Source organism: Callospermophilus lateralis, chromosome 8 (assembly GCF_048772815.1).
Source record: "Callospermophilus lateralis isolate mCalLat2 chromosome 8, mCalLat2.hap1, whole genome shotgun sequence".
Classification (NCBI taxonomy): Eukaryota; Metazoa; Chordata; class Mammalia; order Rodentia; family Sciuridae; genus Callospermophilus; species Callospermophilus lateralis.
This window is the reverse complement of record NC_135312.1, coordinates 81487807-81512193: the sequence shown is the minus strand read 5'-3', so window position 1 is coordinate 81512193 and position 24387 is coordinate 81487807. Positions and strand designations below refer to the sequence as shown.

The following is a 24387-nucleotide window of genomic DNA, read 5'->3' as shown; positions in this document are numbered from 1 at the left end:
GGTCTCCAAGAAGTTTCAGAAACTTGACTGAAGTTTGGCCAACCAAAGAATCTTTGTCATTTGTCACATGACATAGTGCCAATTTTGGTAGGCAGTATCCTTAATTCATGAGAGTCCCGAAATACCATCAGAATCAATTTATCTACTTTAAATGAATTATGTAACTGTTATTGTAACAAAGAACAAATGTTTACTTACATTTCTGTATTCAGCAGTGTCAGCGATGTGGGTTTTAAAGATTACTCTTGACCATGTAGCTCTCTGGCTTGGTTCTTTGGTCTCCTGGATTCAGTGATATGGAGGTCTCATCTACCTCAGTGAAAGCTGTCTTGGTGAAATAATGGGACTGAACATCAGATCAGAGTGAATTGAGGAATGTTGTTTGTTCTGAGGATAGCTGTTGCTTTCTAAAAACAGGCACACTCAGGAAATCTTTACTAGACATATAACATGTTCCACACAAGTATGAATGCTTTCCATCTGTCTGCATGGGCATTTGTTGGGTTACTTTTGTAAACTGTAAATCTATTAGACTCAAAGACATGATTTAAAAAATGTTCTAATTCTATCTTGTAAACAATTATGCTTTTGAAAAAAATTTTAAATATTCTGAGCCATGAATTAATTCCTTAAAATACTTGCAGTTTTTGTTTGCTTTCTGCCCATTGATACTGGCTTATCTTTGGCTTATTGTGTATCTACAGTTTCTCCAAGATGGTAAACTTCTTGGGAGAAGATTTTTTTGGTCATACTTTTTTTAAAAAAATAATTTTAGGAATTCACAGATATATGATTAAAAGCTGAACATATGCACACACACTCTTCATGTATTAAGAATTAGCTTTGTTGCAATTTCTATCATTCCTAACAGTAGATGTTAATATAATAATAATACAAGTAATAATATTGATGACCATGCACCATCTGTGGCCCATTGTGTATGTCTATTGATCTTCCTTTACTCTGTCATTGTTGATGGCAAGCTGGGACTCAGATGGTCCCTTTGCTTGCCCATAATCTTCATTCCATGCGACATTCCTTCTCATAGTTCCTATGAAAGTTCTACCTTTCCTTAGACCCAAAGAATGTGTGTGTGTGTGTGTGTGTGTGTGTGTGTGTGTATACATATTTTGATACCAAGGATTGAGCTCAGGGTCCCTTAACTATTGAGCCACATCCCCAGCCTTTTTTTTGTATTTTATTTAGAGACAGGGCCTTGCTAAGTTGCGGAGGCTGGCTTTGAGCTTGTTGAGCCGCTGGGTTTATAGGTATGTGCCACCACTAATTTTTAAAATTACTTTTTTTTTTCTAGCTTAAGTCATATTCAGGTCCATATAAGCTGATTCTCCTGAAGTAGAATTTATGCAAAGAGTTAAGATGGAAAATTTTCACCTAGTACTTTTTATAAACTATAAATGCTATAGCTTTGCAAAATATTCAAAACATGAAAGAGGTTTTGCTATTGGTTTCAAGAAAATTTGGCCTTAGGGTCCCCCTTTTTAATATTTTTTCTGAAAAATTTATGAATTTTAATTATGAGAATATTTTTCCTTTGGATGTCTAATATATTGACTAAATATAACATCATTAAAATCAGAATGACCCCTGTACTAATGCAAAATTACCTTCAAAGTCTCTATTTGTCCTTTTGATTTTATAAAACAGACCTTTTTATGTTGCATACATTTTTTTATTTTATTTATTTATTTATTTTTTATTGGTTTTTCAAAACATTACAAAGCTCATGATATATCATGCATACATTTTTTGACATTTAAAAAGGAGCAAGTTAGGGCTGGGGATGCCATTCAGTGGTAAAACATTTGTCTAGCATGCTTAAAGTGTTAAGTTTGATCCCCAGCACCACAAAAAAATAAAATAAATAAATAAAGTAAGTCATATCCTAGGATATTGTTTTTCAGACAGCAGAAGCTAAGCTAAATTTTGGAAGATGGATACAATAAAGTTTCTTGCTCTTTAGGAGGACAGGAAGAAGGAAAGTGCTAAAAGCTCTCATGAGGCTCCTCAAGAAGTATGAGTCCGCAGAGCTCAGTCTGCATTGGAGCAGATTTCAGGTGTCATAAAGCTACAGCCCAGTGATAGAATCTTGCATTCAGGGTCTTCTTTTTTTAATTTTTGAAATTTTTTTGGTGATACTGGGCATTGAATCCAGGCCTGCACACATTCAACACACTAAGCAAGTGCTGTACACTAAGCTACATGTACCTTAGCCTTTTTTAATTTCACTTTGAGACAAGGTCTGAGTAAGTTACCCAGGCTGGCCTTGAATTAGTGAAGGCTTTCTTTTCAGGTGCAGCTTCCAATAGTTTTCTCTTCATTGGCCCTAACCCATTGTCACACATAATTTGAATTGGACTGTGAAGGGGAAGAAAGCCCACACACTTGGCCAGCATGCCCATTACCCTGAATTGCTTCCATATGGTCACAGGCATCCTTGGATCTTGAAGCAAAAACTCATAATGAAACATTCTGTTCTTTTTCGGTCTCTCTCTTACACACACACACACACACACACACACACATACACACACATACACACACTTATATAAAATGGGATCCATGGTCTAGTTTCAACTCAGATTCCAAAAAAAAAAAAAAGTTTCTATCTTCAGGTTTTTTCCCCTCCAATATACATATGGTGTTTTCTTAGTAATACTCTTATTTTTTTCAGGTAGGAGCATCACTATCTGTAGTAGAAATTCCTGAAGTTCAGATGAAGATAGGGACTCACATTTGACACAGAATAAAAAGAAGTCAGGACACTTGTGTTATCTCTTTGACTCTGAATGCCAGCCTATTGGGTCATTACGAGTTTGTTAGAGGGTCTATTCCACCATGCTCCAAGTGAAAGGAAATATGCTTTCTCCAATTTTCCATTTCCCAATGTGCTTGGCTAACTGAATTGAATATTTTTAGAAAGACATAGCTATCCCCTATTCCAGTAAACTCCAACTTGAAATTAGCAGTACGTTAAACACTCACATACATATCTGAAGATACATGATGTTCTGATTTTAGTTTTTCAACTTTTGAAGCAAAATTAATATCAGAACATTTTGTCTGAATGCTCATTTATCTTTGAAGAGATGACTGGGAAAGGCTGAATCCTAGTTGTTATTTTTTTTTCTTGAAAGTTAAATTATGTATGATATGTCAAGATCATTGTATTGTCATGAGCAACTAATAAAAAAAATTTTGTAAAGGCAAAAAAAAAAAGAAAATTAAATAATGGCAAAGACATCATCAAATCTAAAATCTTTGGTTGGTGTCCTATTCATCATTTCACAAACTTATCTTAGTACAATATATTTGTCTTCTTAAGGAACCTAAATTTGTAGGTAGGTAAGTCTTGTAGGGAGAAAGTTAAATGGCAAAGAAGGCTTTAAAGTTTCATTAATAGAAATAAGAGGTCCAATTTTTCACTGAAGGCCCTTTCTTTTCTTATGAATTAAAATAAAGGATAAGGCATTCCAACAGTAAAAGGAAAAGTAGAACTACAGCATACACCTCAAACCTCAGCTCTCATGGCACCAATGCCAGGTGAAATCACCAGGAAACACAAACCACAGAACAAAGAAGGAAAAAAAAATGACACTAAATACAACTTGCCAATACAAAACAATCTCGCCCAGCAGATTTTTGTGTATCCAACAGATAAATCAGGATTTTGTTTTGGATTCTGCAAATATCACCTAATGTAGCTTAGAAAACTTGGAGGAGGCCAGTGAGGGGTACAAAGCAAACTTTGGGGACCATCACAGTGATGGATTCCAGATGAGAGGGAATGTAAGCTGGGAATGGAGAAGTGGTGGTTTGGTGGTGGGGAAAGTGGAGTGCTTTGAGAGGCTAGTGTCCTGTTATTGAGCACTTGGTGGTGACCTGTGGGAGAAGCTCAGGAGGGTGGTCCAGGATGACCAGGGGCTTGCTCCCTTGTCTCAGGGTACAGATGGTGACACAATCGACTCAGGCAGCTGTGGATAAAGACAGGTTGTATTGGGTTTTTGGTGAAGAGGAGGGTAAACATGTAGAATTGTATTTTAAGGGCTTGTTAGACTTTCCAAGAGGAGGTTTTAATAGGAAGTTTGATCACAAGTTTGGAGCTTCGAGGGGAAGATATTTCTGAGTCATCTGGTGTAAATGGTTATTAAAGCAGTGGACTTGATTGAGACTACAAAGCAATGAAGCCAGCAAGAGGTAGAAGAGGGTCCACATTTAAGGTACAACACTCTCATGGAAGAAAAAGTTAGATGAGGAAGAAAATAAGAGGCATATGTCAAGAAGTGAAAAAGTTATAGTAATAATTATCCAGAGGACTCTAGGTCCTTAGTGTAAAGTTAGTCTTTCTTTCTTTCCTTCTAAGACAGGCTTGAAAGAATGAAAATGAGAGCTAATCAGGTCCAGGGAAATAAGCATTTGATTTACACCTGGACAGATAATAGCTTAGCAGGGGTTAGGAGCAAGGGTTCAGAGTCCAATAAGCTGGAATTGAATCTTAATTCCATAACCCACATAACCTATAAGTAACTTGAATAAGTTACTTATTTTTGTGCCTATCTGTAAAATAGGTAAGGAGTAATTACAGTTCACTCAATTTAAACTTAAAATTTAGAGTTGTTTTGAGGATCAAAAGAAATAATAATACAATTATCACAATCCTTAGAATTGTTGTAAGAATTAAAAGAAATAATAGTGTAATTATCACAATCTTCAGCACATAGTGAGCTCTCTATGTTACTTCCTGTTGTGATTTCTATTTTTTTTTTTAATTGTTAGCTCCCTGGGAAAGCTATTATTCTATCTTTGTGGGAAGCACTAGATCAGTGGTTATTGTTTCCTTAGATCCTGAATTACTTCCCCTTCCTACTTATTAGATGTATTAATTCTTAAAAATAAGAAGAAAATGTGAGCTTGACATTGCAAGGAAAGAGTGTTAGGAAGAAGCAGAGGAGAGCAGTGGAGATAAGAGTTGCTCTTGAAAGCCTGTGGGGACTGTGATAGAAACCTGGAATTTAACTCATGAAAAAGAAAGAGCTGGAGAAAGTAAAAAACTATTCAACTCTAATAAGATCTTTTAAGCAAATCAGAGATTTGCCACTTTTAGTCACTTGCTATTATGATTTGTCTGACTAGGAAAAGATTCTTGCATCAGTGGTCCCTTGATGTTAAGCTAGTGATAAACATTCCAAGCCATGAATCTGATCTTGGTTCTTTACAGATGTGACAGCTGGACCATGGAGGTAGCCTTTCTTCTTTCCTCTAATGTGCAATTGATTAATAACCAAACAGCTTGCATTTTAGAGCAAGGTTCCACATATTGCATCATCTTAGATGGATATTTTTGTGTTTTTCTTATTTTATGAAGCTATTTGAAAAACTTTCAGTCTTCTAAATTAGCAATGGGCTTTGTGTTTTTACAATAACAACAAAAAGTTGTAGAAGCAATAGGATATAAGACAGCGTTTGAAATGTCTTGAAGGTAAGTCTTCCACAGATGAACACTTAAATATTTTGTTTTATTTGGGGGGGCATATGTCCCTTACTTTCTCCATATATTTGAATAAGCTGGAATTGAATCCTACTTCCATAACCCACACAACCCTGTGATCTTGGGAAGGTGACTTATAATTTTCTTACTGGAAGTGGGTATTAGAGACATCATAGCCATAATATTTATTATAGGAATCTGAAGTCCACAGAGTCAAATATCTTGCCCGAAGTCATGTTGTTAACTTTTATTTTTTGATATCTGGTTAAATTTTCCACATGTTTTGAGGATTTATCTCTGTTTGCCTGCTCATCTGTCTCAATTTCATGTATAAGACACCAACAATCTTGTTTTAAACAATCAAAATAATGCAAAAATGTGAGGAACAAAAAGTATAATTCTCTTTTCACAGCTTCTAACCAGCATGGCCTTCCTTAGAAGTAGTCATTTTTTTATTTCCCTTTGATTTATTTAAATTCTCTTTATTCTATGTGATGTTTTATAAACAATTACATCATTATTGTTCCTTAATAGAATTTTTCAGTATGGATGTCTAAAATACTGATAAGCATAGTGAATTTATTTGCAGTATTTCATTACTGTTCAATACATAATTTGCATAGAGATCAGGCATTAAATTTTTCCATTCTATTAAGAATTTAATAACTAACCAAAGCTTCACAGTGATTTTGTTTAAGTAACAAACATTGATTAATTGCATAATCACTCTTGAGGGATGAAAATTAAAACTGTATTATGTCTTTATTTTTTCTAAGGCTTCATAGTTGGTGGAATTCTCAATAATTTCCTTCCAAGTATTATTCTAGCCCATATCCTTAGTATGTATTTCTTTTCTTATTTGGGAAAATGGGCAGTGTCCAATAGTTGTCTGAATATGTCAATATAAATTTGTATGCAAATGTATTACAGTTAACTACAGCTTCTTAACTCTATGTAATAATTGGAATCTGCTCTTTATTTCTGCTCTTTTTTTTCTACTCTTCAAGACATGAAATAAAAAGAGGAGTTTTTGAGATTGTTTTAATACTGCCCAAGAAAGGCAGCATAGTAAAATGGATAAGAACACAAAATTTAAAGCATGCTGGTCAAATTCTAGCATTCAGATTCCAACCAGTCCTGTATCTGTGCTCAGTGCTCTGTCTGTGATATGGGATTATAATAATAGCACCTCTTATAAGGGGTTGTTGTGAGATCAACCCAGGTGTAACATTTAGAATACTGCTTGGCAATTTTATGAGCTTCATGACGGTGAGTAATCACTGTTACCACATTTAGTCAGAGTGCATTTTTGCAAGACCAGGCTTTCTTCATGCCCTCTGCTGCTTATTCTTGGCACAGTGAAGAATAAAACAAAGTCAGTTTGTGTAACTGGTTTGTTTCACAACCTTCTTAGAATGCTGTCAATTTGGGTACAGAAAATTACATTTGTCTAAACACATCTATACATTTTTAAGGAATTTGATAGGACATTTAGAACATAGCCATCCATGTCCTAGAGATGCTTACAGCTTCCTCTAATGGGGAAACAATGAGCATTCTCATCTCGGATATTCTCAGTGGTAAAAACTGAAGTCATTTAATTTACAAAATGTGGTTTGGCCAAATACTATTTTTAAAAATCACTTTCAGAGGACAATTTCAAGCTTGGAAAGTTCTAAATGAAATATTATAAACCTAAAATGTATTGTTTAAGGTGCTGTATAATGTAAATTCTATGAGGGGTTGCTGTGGATCTAATGTATATGTTATGTTTTTCCAGGAACTTAGCACAATGTCTGGCATATAAGAGTTTAACTGAAAGAATAGAGTAATTGAGGGAAGGAAGGGGAAAGGGACAATGTCTAAAATGGCTTTAAGGATACTGGAACTGAAAACTCTGAGATAGAGACATTTGAAGATTGAATTATCACACACAGATACTATAGTTTGTCTAGAACATATACCATGTACATGGCCATAAATCTGTATGTTGTTGGTTAATGCTGGAATGTTCATATTATGGCTTGAACACTGTCTTAACAAAATTGTGCATTCTTACTCTTTTTAATTTTTTTGTGGGGATCACTCCGTCTTAACTCATAGTTTTGATTTCCCATCTGTATTGTGCCAACCTGTATTGTTTGTGTGTTCATTTAGTTTAAAGATTCATTTATTCCTTCATTAAGTAAATACTTATTGAATAAAAAATAAAATAAAATGTATTGTTTACATTTGTTTGTATTATAGTAATAAAATGATTTTTGAAATATATATATACACACATATATATACACATATACATACATATAATATATAAAATATAGTGTTAATATATCTTATTTAGAACAAGGTATCAGTGAGCATAAAGTTGCAAATATGAAGCTATGCAGAATAACTTTAAATTGCTATTTAAAAAATACTCCGTGTTATTAATCTATATGGTTAGTACTTTTTTTTAAAAATTCTTGTGGTTGTAGATGGACAGCATGCCTTTATTTAATTTATTTTATTTTTTATGAGATGCTGAGGATAGAACCCAGTGTCTCACACATGCTAGGCAAGTGCTCTACCACTGAGCTACAATCCCAGCCCCTGGGTTAGTTTTTTTTTTTTTTTTTTTTTTTAAAGTTCCATGTAACCATTATTTGGAAAGATATTTACTATCTGGGAATCAATCTCAAAAATAAGTCTTGAGAAGAACTAGTTAGTGGCACTTTTATGAGTTAATATAGTTCTCCATAATACAACTTTTTCCCCTAGCATTTTAGTATTTTTGTTTAATATTTATTTTTTAGTTGTAGTTGAACATGATACCTTTATTTATTCATTTATTTTTATGTGGTGCTGAGGATCAAACCCAGGGCCTCGCGCAGGCTAGGCGAGCGCTCTACCACTGAGCCACACCCCAGCCCCACATTTTAGTATTTTAAGTAATAATTTAAACTAATAGATTTCATTTACATTTTAATAAAATTTTCATTTAAATTTTAATAAATTTTACCCAACTAGGTATACTGATATACAGCTTCCAGAATATATCAAAAACTACTTCGTTATTCTCATTAGAGCCACTAACAAGAATTCTGATATACCAAGAATACTGATGTTTGGAGAATTCTTGTTAGTGATACTATTTGACATTACACTAAAGCCTTAGCCAATGTAATGAAAAGAGGAAAAGAAATGAGAATCTGAATAGAAAAGGAAAAGACAAAAGAATGGTATACAGAAGCAGTTATTTAATTGACAATCCAAAAATTCTACAAATCAGTTATTAAAATATTTTCATGTTCACCAATTTATTCAGAGCTCAATGCCTGCATAATTGTATCCTATGTATCAAATAGTTGTCCTCTCCTGTTATTGGGCTGAGATTTTCTTTGGCTTAAAGGCAGAAATGAATTACTCTTTAAAAAGCTAATACTGTCTTATAAGTACCACGTGCTAACCGATTGTGTGGCTCAGTTGTAGAGCGCTCGTCTGGCATGTGTGAGACACTGGGTTTGATCCTCAGCACTACATAAAAATAAATAAATAAAATAAAGGTATTGTGTCCATCTACAACTAAAAAAAAGCTAATACTGAATCAAGGTAGTAGGATTCATATCTAAGAGTGGCATATTAGACTTTAAATATCCCACACAAATTTGCATGCGTGAAGTCCAGGTTGAAGCTTCATCTGAATGTGCTTGCAGGACGACCTCAATGATAGTATCTGTTCTTTTCAAGTCACTGGGGAATATTTTTTAAAAATATTTAAAAGATCACAAAATCATATTATGATAAAAGTATCTCTCTTTTCATTCACAAACAGCATCCCTTCAAAATTGGATTTTCAGGAATCGAAATACATGTAAATCAACAATATGATCAAAAGATATTCATCCACTATCTGATTGTAGAAAACACTCTCCTGTACATTGTCTGAACAGAACTTGGTATAATTCTTATGTTTAAAAATTTACATTTAAATGCTTTATGGAATTGAAGATGTTAACAGCAAGAAAGTGATAGAACAAAACCTTGACATTAAAATGTAAAGCAACAAAGATGTATCTTTTCAGTGAAGAGCAAAATAAAGACATCAGTACTGGAAACAACAGCAAGGCCGACTCCACTCTACTTTTGAGTAAGAGAGAAAAGATGATGATAAAATAATGTTGAATTACTTCAGGGACACTATGGACAGAGATGTTGATGTGGAAGTCTGTATGGTCTAGCAGTTAAGAACCCTACTCTGTCACTTGCCACTTTTATGACCTTAGGCTCGTTACTTAATATCTCAGTGATTCCATTCCCCCTATTACTATCCCTATCTATTTAGATCATTGAAGAATAGATAATGAGTGGTTTGGAGTTGAGGACAACATCATCTGTTATTTTGGTTAATTGTTAATTGAAGCTTTCAGATCATTATTATCTGAGGGTGGGATGGGGAGAATGATAGCAGCATACAACTTTTCCTTGGTATAACATAGTTTGGGAACTGGGAGCTTCATGCTGAATGGTTAGAAAAAGCCCTTGCTACAAACAGCCCAAAAGAAAAATGAATGTGTTCTTTGTACATGTTGAGGTCCAATTATATATATACGTGTGTGTGTGTGTGTGTGTGTGTGTGTGTATGTATAAGCATAAATATGCATAGATATAAAATACATTTATATGTATATAAAATACTAAATGTATTATTAAATAATACAATTATTTATCACAATCAAACTATTAATTAATAATAATTTAATTTTAATTATATAATTGAAATAGTTTTAAGTAGGCTTATATCCTTTATATATGTGAAAATTATAAAGTTATAAATTCCAAATAAGTATTCCAAAGGACGTACGTCTGTCTATGTGACTCAGTGAACCCATTAGTTATCGACATAAGTGTTTGCTTTATTACATGGAAAATATTTATTCTTTGAAGTTGTATCTTTGGCAAATGGTGAACTAGAGTGTGTTAAGCAGCTGTTAAATATTGAGTGTATCACTCGGGTTACTTCCCTTCTTGATCTCGGCACTGCCTGGGAGCACCACCTGTTCTAACTCCCTAGAAGCTTTTGAAAGAGCTCTGATAAGGGTAAGTCAGCACAGACAAAACCCTACTCTTAGAAATAGAAGAGTTTTATATTAATGCTTTCAATGTGCTTAACTCCTGTGTTACTCAAAAATTACTGAACCTATTTATATCCCCAGGTCTTGTTCTAATGTTCTATTCTCTATATACATCAAATTCATGTAAAATGATTTGAAATGATACCTTGTTTGTATCCAAACTGTGAATTTCAGACATGGGGTAAAAATATCCTTATAATTCTTCCCACTGTTGAGTGACTGAGAAAACTTACAGTAAATATTATGGAATTCATGGAAATGAAACTTTTACTTTGGGAAATTTTAAAAAATCTTTGAATCCCATGAACTATATCAGTGTATTTGTGTCAGCATGCCGTCAAACTACGTGTCTTTTGACTTGACGTGCAAAGTACTCTATCATCTTAACAGTAATCATTAATGACAAAAATGATTGACGTTGCTGAAGGAAGCAATAATTTCATCTGGTTAAAGATTTAAACTTTCTGGTTGGAGATCTTAGGCAATAAAAAATGCTATACTGTTACCTTATACATGGATTAACAAAGCCAAGCCTACTAGCTGTGGAAACAGGTGGCTTTGGATGAGTTGGTCTAAATGAATCATATGATATTTTTATGATAGATGTGTTTTTAGAGACATGGAGCAGCATTTCATTTTCTCAAATCAGTGGGTAGAAATAAGAAAACTGTCTGGCAATCATTCATTAAAAATATATTTTTGGTATAATATACGAGAGAGGTGAAGAGTTATAGCTTATTCTGTGTAGTTTAAGGAAAGTCAAAGTTCTTTCATTCTTCTTATCAACATATCAACCTCAACATAAAAAAAATGATCAGTTAAGTTAGGACTGTGGCTTAATTCAAGATAATTATTCATATTTATGGATTTTACTCTGTTGGGGAAAAATTAAACACCCCATGGTGATTATTACTGACTTGATTTTCTCAGGGTTGTGGAACTGTACAGAGTATTGTTATTTTTGCCTTTCGAGGTAATACATTTTCTCTTGCTTCTGAGTTATTGGGTCACTTATGAAATTGTTCAATAATGTACATTTTTAAAGCACTTGCTAGTGCCAAGCAAATCATACTACACATTGAAGATCTGAAACTTATAATCTATGTTCTCTAGCAATTTGGAAGTCTAGAAACGTATCAGGGAATTAATTTCCACCCAGTTTAAAAATTCAAATATTCATCAGTCTGGTAGCTTCCTCTCTGATAGTCAAAAAAATTTTATTGCTTCTATAGAAATTTGTCCTGGTGTTACATCTGCAAAATTTAATTTTAGTTTGTGTTATTAAAATTATTTATTATATGTGGATCATAAAGGCATTATTATAAAATTTTATGTTATGTAATGAGAAGGACTTAAACTTAACATTTCTATTGGCAATTTAAATAAAAGTTAGCATTGTATAGGCAGAAATACCATTGGAAGAAAATTTACTACTGGATACCTCATTTTGTATTTTCCACTTACACAGGGGAAAAAAAATATTTTAGAATCTCATCACTTGCAGGACCTAATTTCTTGAAACTGATCCATCTGCTCTTTTGTAGTTTAAACTCATACTTTTTAAAAAATTGGTTCTTAGTTATACATGACAGTAGAATCCATTTTGATAAAACTATACAAGCATGGAATATATCTTCTTGATAAACCTATCTTAGATGTTCTATGCAGATCTCTTAGGATCATAGAATAATGTTTTAACCAAAATAATAATAAATTAGCTTTTCATACTATTATTTCTGATATGTTTATAACACTCTACCAGGTTCTTAGGAAGTGCTTTTTTTAAAAAAAAACTAATGCTAGTAATATAAGCTCTATTTTGCTTTAACTATTATATCAATTAGGATGCCTTTGACTGCAAATAAGGAAAATACTCACCTCCTACTTGAATAAATTAAAAAAGGCAATTTCTTGACTTTCTAAATAGAAAACTTAAATAGGTAAGGTGAGCTCTAGGACATATTTCTGTATGTCCCCCTACTTCCACCATGATGGCTCATTTCTAACCAAGGACTCAAATTCTTTCCCTTTGCTATAATTTGTAATGTAAGCTTTATTCTAGTCTGGCTTTCTTTGTGGGCCTAAGATTGGAGCCAGATTTTTTTTTTTTTTTTCTTATTCACAGTTAAAATAAGAGAACAGGTCTGTCCCAGTTTTCCAAAAGAAAATCCTGTATTTGATTGATTAGAGCAGCTTAATTCTCTTGAGCAAACTATAACAAGTCATTGTATTAAAGAGAATGTAATGTGTTGATTGGTTTAAGTTATTTGATGACCTGCTTGCTGTTAGATGATGAGGAGATAGATTTCATTAACTACCAATCAAGTATATCATCATAGTTTTTGTTCTTTTGTTCTAAGTACATCCCCAAAGTACAGAAAGTAGTCTTTATTTTAGTGACTACAATTATTATCCATTGGGTTATTTTTTTATTTTTTATTTTTTTAGAAAAACATCCTTTGTAGCTGTGTATTCACAATATATTTAGGGAAATAATTTGAATCATCCCAATCCTAAAGCTTGGCAATAATTTAGGGATGTTGTTTTCTCAACCTTATCTCTCATAATGCTAATTCAAAGAAGAAGATGGTGCATAGTTTCAGGGATGGTACCTCGAGTAGTTACTAACCAGTTTTCAGTCGCATCTTATGAAAAGCTTCCCAGAAGGTCATGGTTAAGGATGCTGAAGAATTCTGCTCTATGTAAAAGCCTAAATCATTAAGCCAACTTGCCTGCAAAAGTCAGGAGACATCTTTAGAAGGCAATTCAGGTTTCACTAGTTTGAGACCCTGAGCTGTCTACAACCATTCCCACTTTTCTATTGTTTCAAATGGTCATGAAATTTCTTGATGGTGTTTTCCAGTAGGTGCAGAATATGCATGATACTTTCAGAAAACTGGCAAATATTAAGGGTATTATAAACATTTAAAACTGAAATTGTTAAAGCTCTCTTAGGCTACATATTGCTTCATCTAGGCAAATAAGCACAAGCTACCTATTGCATCTTCTTTTTTTTTTGCAAAGACCTAATCTTTCCTGCTTCTGAAGCACTGTCATGAAAGCTAACACATGGTGACAGCTGCTTTGTCATTGTGCTTTCCCGCCCAGCTAACTCTTAAAACAGCATTCTACAAGGAGGATCCCTGATGTGCTCCTTGGCACATAACACAGTTTAAAAACAGAAACAAAACTGTCCTGGTAATTTAGGGTTAGGGAAGACCTTGCTGAAGAGCCATCACTCAGTCAACTTCAAACAGGGAAACCCCAATAAATCTTTTATTTTTAGACTTTCCAGGTTAGATAGCATTTTAAGAGGTATGTGACTACAAAATTTGAAGTTAACTGCCTAGGATGTAAATTTCTTTCCTAAAGAAAAAGGAAGTAGCATGGAGTGAGAGTGGAAAAAGGTGTGGTTGGCAAGGTGGACAAGGGCCTGATCATGTAGGAGCTCAGTGGAAGTTAGATTGGTTAGCAATTATCACATAGTAAGTTGTTCCCAAACTTAGCAGCTTAAAACAAAAATCAACATTTATTATTGTCACCATTTCAATGGATCAGGAATTCAGTGGTAGCTTAGTTATGCACTTATGGTTCAGAGTCTGTTGGGAGATTATAGTGCAGATGTTGTCCAGGGCTAAAGGTTTTGAGGATACAGGATATACTCCCAGGTTTTTCTCCCAGTTAGCAAGTTGGTTCTAGTTGTTGGTGGGAGTTCTGAGTTTCTTCTCATGTGAGTCTCCACATGAGCGGCTGCTTGAGTGTCATCTAACATAGCAGCTCATTTCCTCCAGAGAAGATAACCCAAAAGAGAAAGCGATGCTAAAAGGCTATAGATTTAAAACCCTAGCCTTCAAAGTCACATACCAACCATCCCACATAATCAATACCTTAGAAGCAAACTACTAAGATGTCCTACATTTAAAAGATGCGGAATTCGGCTCCACTTTTTGAGAGAAGTGTCAAAGAATTTGCAGATGTATATTGAAACCACCACAGGCATTAAGAGAATTTGTATTTCATTCTATTTTATCTGTTTATCTTTTAAAATATTTATTGAGCACATACTATGTGCTAAAATTTTTTATAAGTATTAAAAAAAACTTCTCAGAATGACAGAATAACACTTGTACAAAAGAGAAGAAGGATATGGTAAGAGTCTCAAAGCATCTCTGCCACTATTGTATTTACTCACCTCCAATTTTCTCCTTTACCTCTGTAACTGGTCAGTCCACTTGGCAATCAGTCAGTTTCTGGGTTAAAGATTCCTCAACTGTAAAATGACAACTTCCTTTTCATCTGTAGTATTTCCAACTAGAAAAACAAGACAGTTTCTTAATCATTGAAAGGTACTTAATGAGCTTTGCAATATTGAATTAAAAGTAAGAATAACATAATAATAGGCAATTTGCAGATGTATTAATTTATAAACCATTAGAGGTTTTCATAATTTCCATGCTTGACTTCAGAGTAGTATATTTCAGAGACTATGATTTAGTTCATGCTTGATCTACAAAATTATCTCAGGAACAGCTTTAGCCGAGTGGTAATGTGTTAGGATGCATTGACATTTTTTATATATCTATCTAGCTAAGAGATTCTCAATTAAAAAAAAAATTTAAGGACTTGAGAATTATTTTCAAATGCATTCTTAAATAGGCTTTTACTCATGTTGGGCAATATGTATTATTGATTCTGTATGAATCTATTTTATGTAATGTGTTATATTATCTGCTCTTTGGGGGCAGGATCTATATTTGTTTCTTTCAAAAAACCCAGTCTAGTTTGGCTCATTGTACATTACTAACATAATTGGGAAAAAATAATATTATGTGTTTAAATTCTCTAAAATACAGGAAGATTCTGAATTTGGAAAAAAGTTATAACTATTTAATGTATCTATAAAAATAAGTTATCAATGACCTATAATACAGACTGAAAGAAACCACAACTAATCTTTTCAATCATGAAGTTTAATATAAATGCCTCAATACTAAATTATATTTTGAAGTACCAAAGTCATATTAATATTTCTAAATCTCACTTCTTCTCAGGATTATGATGAAAATCTTCTTTCCACTCTGCTAGACTATAGTCTGGCCACTTTCCATGTCATCCTCTCCATTCTTGGCAATGTCATTTCCTTAAAATGCAAATGTGTTCATGGTGAACCCCTGTTTAAAACCCAGTGATTCCCAAGGCGTTAAAAATAAAATCCAGACTCCCCAGCAAGGCAGATGGGACTGTTTTCTGCCTATCTTCTACCTCCTCTCCCCTCTAGCATTGAATTATTTGCAGGTCTCCATTTGTCCTACGTGTTCTCATCTCATACTGTTTCTTCTGTCTGAAACACCTTTTCTGCTTCTGGGTCTAACTTAGGTGTTTCCATGACTCAGTTCACACTGAGTCACTCCCAGTAACATCCTTCAGATACAATTTCCTTAGACAGTTGAGTTCTGTGTCCTTTATCTATGTTTTCCTTATATCCAATATATCACTTTAAAAATAAAAAAAATATTTATTTATTTATTTAATTAATTATTTAATAAACTGATGTGTTCACTGAACTGTAGTTTGCTAATTTGTTCATCTTAGCTCTGGACTGTGAGTTCTTACAAACAGATATTTTTATTTTTTGTCTCTGAATCACTAAGGCTAAACAACAATTTCTGACAATGAAGTGTCACCAAACACATTTTATGTTGAATAAATATAAATGAATGACAGATAATTAGTAATTTCCTACAGACAGGGGTAATGTTCAAAAATATTTAATTATTAGTTGCTAGAGGAACTTATGGGTTATGTCAGAATGCTCTTAACAACTGCCGATGCTGTATTTCTTGCACCCACCAATATCAACCCCAGCTGTAGGGATCTTTGACTTTTTTTTTTTATAGCAACATGAGAAACTATATATACTTTCATACCTACTTGCGTTCGGACTATTTTAGAAAAACATTGAGACATAATATATGGGCAAGTGCCTTAATGCATGTACACAGAGACCAATTATGCTGTGTGGTTAAGTCACTTATGTGTGAAGATGAATGCTTTCCTGTAAAATTTACAATGGTGTTAATGTGCTGCTGGGCTTTGTCCTAATTACTCAGAGGAGTATTCACATTCTCAAGTGGGATATTTCTTTTTAAGTAGCAGTATGATAAGAAAGGATCATTTGCACATCTTTAGAATCTGCACTAAATCTTTATTGTCTCATTTCATGTGTTTTATATCAGTAAACAATTCCCTCATCTCTTAACCAGTGTTGCCTTAGCTCATGTTTCCTTCTTTTATGTACCCTATTGCGAATTCTGCAAAAACTGATTAATACCATGTTTCCATTCTCTTCTCCTACCACCCCAAGCCAAGGTATTCATTTTAGAAAGAGTAAACTTTCTAAAATACAGGTGCAATCATGGTACTTCCTACCCCAAACCAGTCAACCATTCTGCATCACTTATAAAAAAATTTCCTTGGGTGCTTTCAAAAAAATGAGTTTTGTAAAAAGTGCATGTGTTCAGGCTTTGCACATGGAGACTCCAGTTTGGTAGGAGTATGGTGATAGAGTGGTACCTAGGCATTTCTAACAGTTTCTAGGGGAGATTCTATCTCATAGCCAGGCTGAGGATTCCTCAGCTACAAATAAAGTTCCAACTCCATTACAAGAAGGTTATTCATGAACAATAATTAGCTATGAGACTTTGGCCAAATTGCCTATGTATTAGACCTTAGCTGATTCATTTTAGTAGGGGAAATAGTGCTAATGTTGCAGCACTATACTAAGTATTAGAGATAGGGTTGGGTCATTAATCATCCAAACTGAGATACTCCAGGACATTTTGCATAAATGTGAGCTATTCTAGGCAAATTGGGGCATGCACTCACTATAATTTGAGAACATATATTGAATGCATTTCTCACAGTGGCTAATGTAGCAGAAGCTCAGTGGATCATCTTTATTTTCATTGTTAATATTTGTTTTCCTCCTCTGTTGGAAGCCCTGGCACACAAGGTTATGATACAATGCACACAAATGGTATTTGTGATGTACTGTCACCAAAATCTTAAAATTTCCTATCATGGTCCTCTCCCCTCTGTTTACTCTATTTTGTAAGCCTTGATTTCTCTCCCCTATCCTCTCCCTTTCCCTCTCCCTCTCTCTCTTTCTCCCTCTCCTTCTCTCTTTCTCTCTCTCTCTCTCTCTCTCTCTCTCTCTCTCTCTCTCTCTCTTTTCTTTCTACCACTTTACATTCCTTTAATACTTGCAGGTCCAAGGCAAGAGTGCAAAAGGGACCCACTTATAATTTTTAAAATTATAAAATATAGATTGAAATAACAAACTTTTAAATAAGTGTTCTATTTTGATAACTACTACAACAACATGGCAAATCCATATATAGACTTGGAGTCTGAACAGTTCCACACAAGAACTATGGTGAGAGGAGTCCAAGCCTGGACCTTGGCCTATGGCCAGCCCCTCTGCTCTTCTATCCCTGGCTTCGTCTGCATTTCAGGACCACCAGTCTAAGCTCTGTTCATCTCCTACTTCCACTCTCCCTAGTAAGCAACTCTTAGGGTGTGTATTTGATTCCTGTTGCTGCTGTAACAAATTACTACAAGTTCAATGGCTTAAAACAACAACGAATTTATTCTCTCCCAGTTTTGAAAATTAAACTTACTGGGTTTAATCCAAAGGTTGGCATTGTTGTTTCCTTCTGGAGATGTTAGATAAGAGTCTATTTTTCTTGACAGTTCCAACTTCTGGAGCTGTATTCCTTGAATCATAACCCCTTCCTCCATCTTTAAAGCCCACGGTGTAGCGTCTTCTCTCCCTCTGAACTCTTACTTCCCTCTCATGAAGACCCTTGCAAAGGCATTGAGCCCATTTGGCTAATCCAGGTGTCGAGGTCTTTAATTAAATCATGTCTGCAAAGTTCCTTTTATCATAAGGTAGTTTACATGTTCCAAAGATGAGGATATTGATATATATGAGGCCCTTTATTCAGCTAACCAAAGAACCCTTGGGAGGATGACAAGGAAGAAGTCTGAGGAAGCATTGGGAACATACTCAAGAACACTTAGGCAGACATTCTGGGCAGCCAGGTGTGTGAGGGGTGGCCTGGAAGTCAGGAAGCATTGAGGTCATAGTGGGCATGTCTCCTTGGCCCTCAGCATTTGCTGCCTTGCTCAGCTAGAGGAGGTTCTGCTACAGCTCACCACCCAGGGCTGGGGCTGTTGTAGAGGCACAGGCCAAAGGATGGTTCATTTCCTTTGCCCTGTGGATCTGGAAACCACTGTCTATTTTCCTTTCTCCTGATTCTAGCTATGAGATTCCGCTGGAGGAAAAATGTCAGCAAATTGTTGTACTCGATTAAAAGTTCTTTTTCTCTTTTTGCATCCCTGCCTTTTACTTGTCATGAAAGATCCCATTCCACACCCACTCATTGTTTTTAACCATCTTCCCTGGCTTTCCCTTCCTTTGAATCTCTAATTCCATCCTTCCGCCACCTCTTCATTGTTCTTAAAATATACAAGATTTCACCTGCTTGCTGTGTTTAAAAAGTATGCTATCGAGCCAGCAAATTATTCCTGAATCCTACAACACTGTTAATTCACTCTTCTTATAATATTTCTTTTTTAAGTTTTAAATTTTCTTCTACCATTTGAAGCCTGCAGATTTTCTTTTATAATCAAATTTAAAATTACTTATTCTGCTTGTACACTCTGTATATATTTTGCTGGATTTGGGGCATTTGAATACCATTTCCACAGTCAGACAGTATATAGAAGAATTTTTATGTTAATAAAATAATTTTACAATGCTATTTTTCTCCTTTTAAGTTAAAAAAATCTCTGAATATTCACCTCTGTTTTTACACATTCTTGTTAATGCATGGAAAATTTGAGGAAATTATCAATGTTTTAAGATTCTTGTGGTTTTGGGAGAATTGCTGGGTTTTGAGAGTTTATGAACTATTACACAAGCTTTATTTTTTAAATAATTTTTTGGTGTTTCTTCTTTTCTTAATGGGGCTTATATTATTCCTAAGGATCTAATGAAAAGGTAACCTGCCAATTTAAACTTAGTTTTAGAATAATCTTGTGAATTTTTGCCCAACTCCATAATAATGTAATATTCCTATAATGTGTGCTCCATGAGGACATGTGTGTTCCTCTTGTTTGCTGTTTTTCAGTGATGACTTAGCTACTAGCAGCTGGATTTTTATATTTAATTAATTAAATAATTAGAAAAATGGTAACATTTCAGAATGATTTTAAAATAATAAAATCATGTTCAGTACAGGCCATCAGGCCATGCTATTTCAATCAGAATGGTAAGATACAGATTTTTTTTTAAACTTTCAATCAAATTTGCAATTTCTTCTAGCCTATTCTGGTATAAGCAATAATTTATACCCATAAGAATACTAACTAAATTGTTTATATTCAAGGCAATACAGGTCTGTTTAAATAGTTTATGAATTGATAAATACAGAGGACATTATATATTATTTTATATATAGTGAGAATTCTATATGCTCTATAGAATATCTACATAGCACAGAACTATGTAGATTAAGATAAATAATAAGTATCTTCAGCAGTTTTGGGAGATGAAAAATGTGAATCTCTGGTATTAAAGTGAGAAAAATATTTTCACTCTGTTCTTTTCTCCTCATTTCTTTTTTTTTCATGACATTTTTTAATTTTAATTTTTTTTTTTTGAGTAAAAGAGGATTCTAATTCATTTGGAAATATTTCATGAATTTGCTGTTAGAATTGCAAGCATAAATTCATAACTATAATAGAGAAGTAATAGTTACTTCTCCTCATTTATTTATTTCTTTATGAATTGTTTGTGGGAATTGGTCAACTGTGATCTAGGCTTATAATAGTAATGACATATATGATTTATTCAGTGTGAAGGTATGCTATGTAACTTCGTCATTTGAAAGGTTTACTTCATAATGTCTCTTTCCTTGTGCTATTTTCTTCCATGGCTTAAGCTTTATAAATGATTAAAGGTGTCATCTTTTTTATCATTTGTTCTCAGAATGGCTTCACTCCCTTATACATGGCTGCTCAGGAGAATCACATTGATGTTGTAAAATATTTACTGGAAAATGGAGCTAATCAGAGCACTGCTACAGAGGTAAGACTGCCAGTCCAAGTCTTAAGTTCTTTGATTATAATGTCCATGTTCTTTATTCCAGTTGCAAAAGCTCTCCATTAACTTTTCTAAAACATGCTGGCAATACTCATATTATAATTACATCTACAGAGTGGCCATGAAGAAATGACCCAGGCTTGTGCACACAGTTCCATGAGTTTATGCCTTCACTTTAGATTCACGGCCACTTATTCTTACATGAAATCATGCCTGTGTCAATTTGAGGTATTCTACTTTTGCAATCTTTATACCATTTTAAAAGTAGATTACCATGAATCATAATCATTTCTTTTTATCAATATTTTGTCTGGTTAAATTCAATACAATTCCTTGAAGGAACAATTTCTCACCATCAGAAATAATTCATAAGTATTTGTGTTAACATAATTTTCTGAGGAAAATGTCACTAAAATGCTATTTATATCGAAACTGGAATATGACATATGTGTGTAACTCTGTTTATAGCAACCACTAAATACCATGATTGACATAAGTCCAGTTTCAAAGAGTTCATTCAGGACATCTAATCATTCGAGGGATTGAGAGGGGGCAGGGACTCTCAGAACATCCCTTTTCTTTCCTACACATGTCCACCTCATAAGAAGATTTTACTTTGTATTTTCCATCTCATTTTAGCCTAGGCAGATGCAGGGGCAAGTCCAGTGATTTTCCAAGACAGTAGTTTCTAGGTGTTGCTCCTGAAGCCCTTGAGCTTGGAGAAAATGCCTTGGGGACTCCTGGAGAGCTGGGAGTGGGTGATGTGGGAGAGGAGAGGAAGGAGCCTCCACTTCAACATTTCCCTCCTCACCTCTTTCAACCAGAGTATTCAGGCTTTGTTTTTCCTGTTTCCTATTTTCTAGCTCCACTGATACAATTTTACACCTCCAGGCCTGAAGTGAAATAGGACTGCTTGAATCTTGTAACCCAGAAACCATCTTGATAATTTTTAATGTTGAATATGGCTTCCTTTCCAGACAATTAAATCTTTAGGTTAAATGAACATGAGCTTCTTTCTACACAACAATGAAAGTCATTAAATCTACTAAATCCACTTCCAGGCTGTTTGGGAGAAAACTATTTATGGAGCCAATCAAAATCACTTTCTGACAGTTTATTTCCATTAAAAAAATCCCAATAAATCACTGTTAATAAGAACACATTTCCTACTTATAACCAGAAAACGCAGCTGCCCAATATGAAATGATTCCATATTCTTTGTTCAGAACAGACAGATTTTGCACTCTTGCCATAGGAGAACAAAGTGATTGTTATGATTTGGGGCCTTTTTTTCCTGAGACACTAATTCTGTCCATGTGAATATCTTCAGGCAAAGCTTGAGTAACAAAGAGAAATATACCAAAACAAGGAAATCTCTCTAATGTTTTATTCTTTTACTTAAAAGACAGAATCACTTACCAGGTGAAACTTGTACACCAGAGCCCTCTTAGTCACGATATAGACTTAATGTCTCTAGTGGAAGATTTAGGTAAACTCAGCTTGCCAGCATTCTCAGCTGACTCAGGCTCCTCTGGTCTAGACCTTTGCAGCATTTCAATCTGATTCCAAAAATACCCCTTTATGTACTCTGCTTTGGTAGAGGTGATGCTACATCATGATCCAAAGAAACTTAAAACCCTCTCTGGTTTCTGTACCAAGATGTAACTTTTGCAAATGAACGGGATTTTTGAATCTTAGCTTAAACACATGCATACCTTATTTGTTTCATTTTAAAAATCACCTTAATAACTAAATTTAACTTTTCCTGATTGAATGTACAAAAGTTTAATTCATTAATACACTAGCACTGACCCTTCTGATTATCAAAAAACACACATATGGACTAAACTTTACACATTGCATTTTAAATCCATCATTTTTGTTTAAAAAAAATGTTTGTAGTGGCATATGGTTGGTTGTCATTTGGTATGTTATGCTGCATTGCTAAATATCTGCTATAATCTCATGGGCACAGATGTGGTAATGCCTAAAGGAGACACCCTGAACTGGTTGTTAGTACTAATTTGCAAAAATTAATTACTAATCAAGACATTATGCCCAATTTAAAAATCAGATAATTATGGAATCATTGAACATGGCATGTGTATGATGAAATATTTAAAGTTGCAAATTTCTCATGATTATAGCAGTTAGCATTGATAAATGAATGATGAAAAATGAGGCAACTGAAATTTAACTTGGATTTCCTTGAGTTGGTTGAGATATCTCAACATATCATTCCAAATGAGGTATAGATTGGAATAAAATCCAATAAAACTTGGGTGGAGATCTAGAGTTAAATTCTCCAAAGAGAGTTCACTGTCCATCCAGTACCATTTTTATATTTCTCTGCTTTTCCTTCTTCCTAAATGTTGCCAAAATTGAAGGCTGATATCTCTCTAATAAAGTTCCATTCTGAGAGCAAATGCTTCATCTCCAAGAAAAAAAAAATCAAAGTTCACAGTTTTTAAAATATAAGCTATCACAGTGTTTCAAGAGGTAATAAAATTAAATATGTATATGATAATGACACTATGTTTTCCCTGTTCAACGAGTGCTTAATCTGTGCTAAATTCTAAATTTAAGCTAGCTGCTGTTTTTCATCTTCAGATACAACATTCTTTACTCTTCCATTCTGTTAAGTAATGAGTTATACTTAAAATTCTAATCTTATTAAAAAGAAAAAAAATCACTTATTGGGGTTAGTACTGCATACATAATGTGATACATTTGAGAAAAATTATTTTCCTTCAAAAGGCTTCACTTAGCATTCTAAAATTATTATTGAAAACAACTTTAGTAGTTACATTGTGGTAAATTACCATTGTCTCTATAATGCAATCTTTAAATGTATATCCTCCTTTTCAAACTTTTTTTTTCTTTCTTTATTTGGTATCAGGGATTGAACCCAGGGAGCTTAACTACCAAGCCACATCCCCTGTCCTTTATTTTTTTATTATTTTTTAAACTTTGAGATAGATCTTACTAAATTGCTTAGGGCTTCATAAAATTACTGAGGCTGACTTTGAACTTGGAATCTTCTTGTCTCAGCCTCCCTACCTGCTAGGACTACAAGTGTGCCCCCCCCTGTTTCTGGCTCTTGACCATGTATATACCTATATATCCTCTTGACCTCTCTTCTTATATGAATGGAAACATTTAAGATTTGTTTCTAAACTTTTGGGAATTAAGGAGGTTTTTTAACAGAAATATAGCCCAGAATATCTATTTTTTTCTATTTACCGATCACCTTTCCAGAAACTAAAGACTTGTTTTTAAAGAGAAAACATGACCTTCCAAGTTGTCTTTTTACCCCTAAGCTCCTTTTAATTTTGCATTATCTGTGCTGTTGGTTGCTTAGCACTGTTTTTAACTTTATATTTCAAAAATCAGTTTATAAATGTTTTATAGAATATATATTTTATATCTAAATGCTCTTAAATAAAATTTAGTTTAGAACAAAATTAATGATTATCCTAATTTGCCAAAGAGTTTTAGATCACATTATGTCCAAAACTTCCAAAATTGGATTGGTAATAGCCATTCCCTCCACAATGGTTATCATTTTCCCAGCCAATACAGAGACATTGAGCAACTTG

At 34.0% G+C, this 24387-nt stretch overlaps 1 protein-coding gene and 1 non-coding gene across 14 annotated transcripts in view; one reads left to right on the top strand and one right to left on the bottom strand.

Annotated features, from left to right (window-relative positions):
- Positions 1 to 24387, top strand: part of Ank2 (ankyrin 2) — a 227041-nt gene that overhangs the window by 67150 nt on the left and 135504 nt on the right. For all 13 annotated transcript variants that reach the window (XM_076865199.2, XM_076865198.2, XM_076865197.2 and 10 more), the window contains exon 5: positions 20675 to 20773. In XM_076865199.2, the coding sequence (XP_076721314.2) occupies positions 20675 to 20773 (99 nt within the window). The remainder of the gene's footprint in view (positions 1 to 20674; positions 20774 to 24387) is intronic.
- On the bottom strand, positions 8343 to 8414 carry Trnaa-agc (transfer RNA alanine (anticodon AGC)). Its single transcript has one exon. It is a non-coding gene; the product is annotated as a tRNA-Ala (tRNA).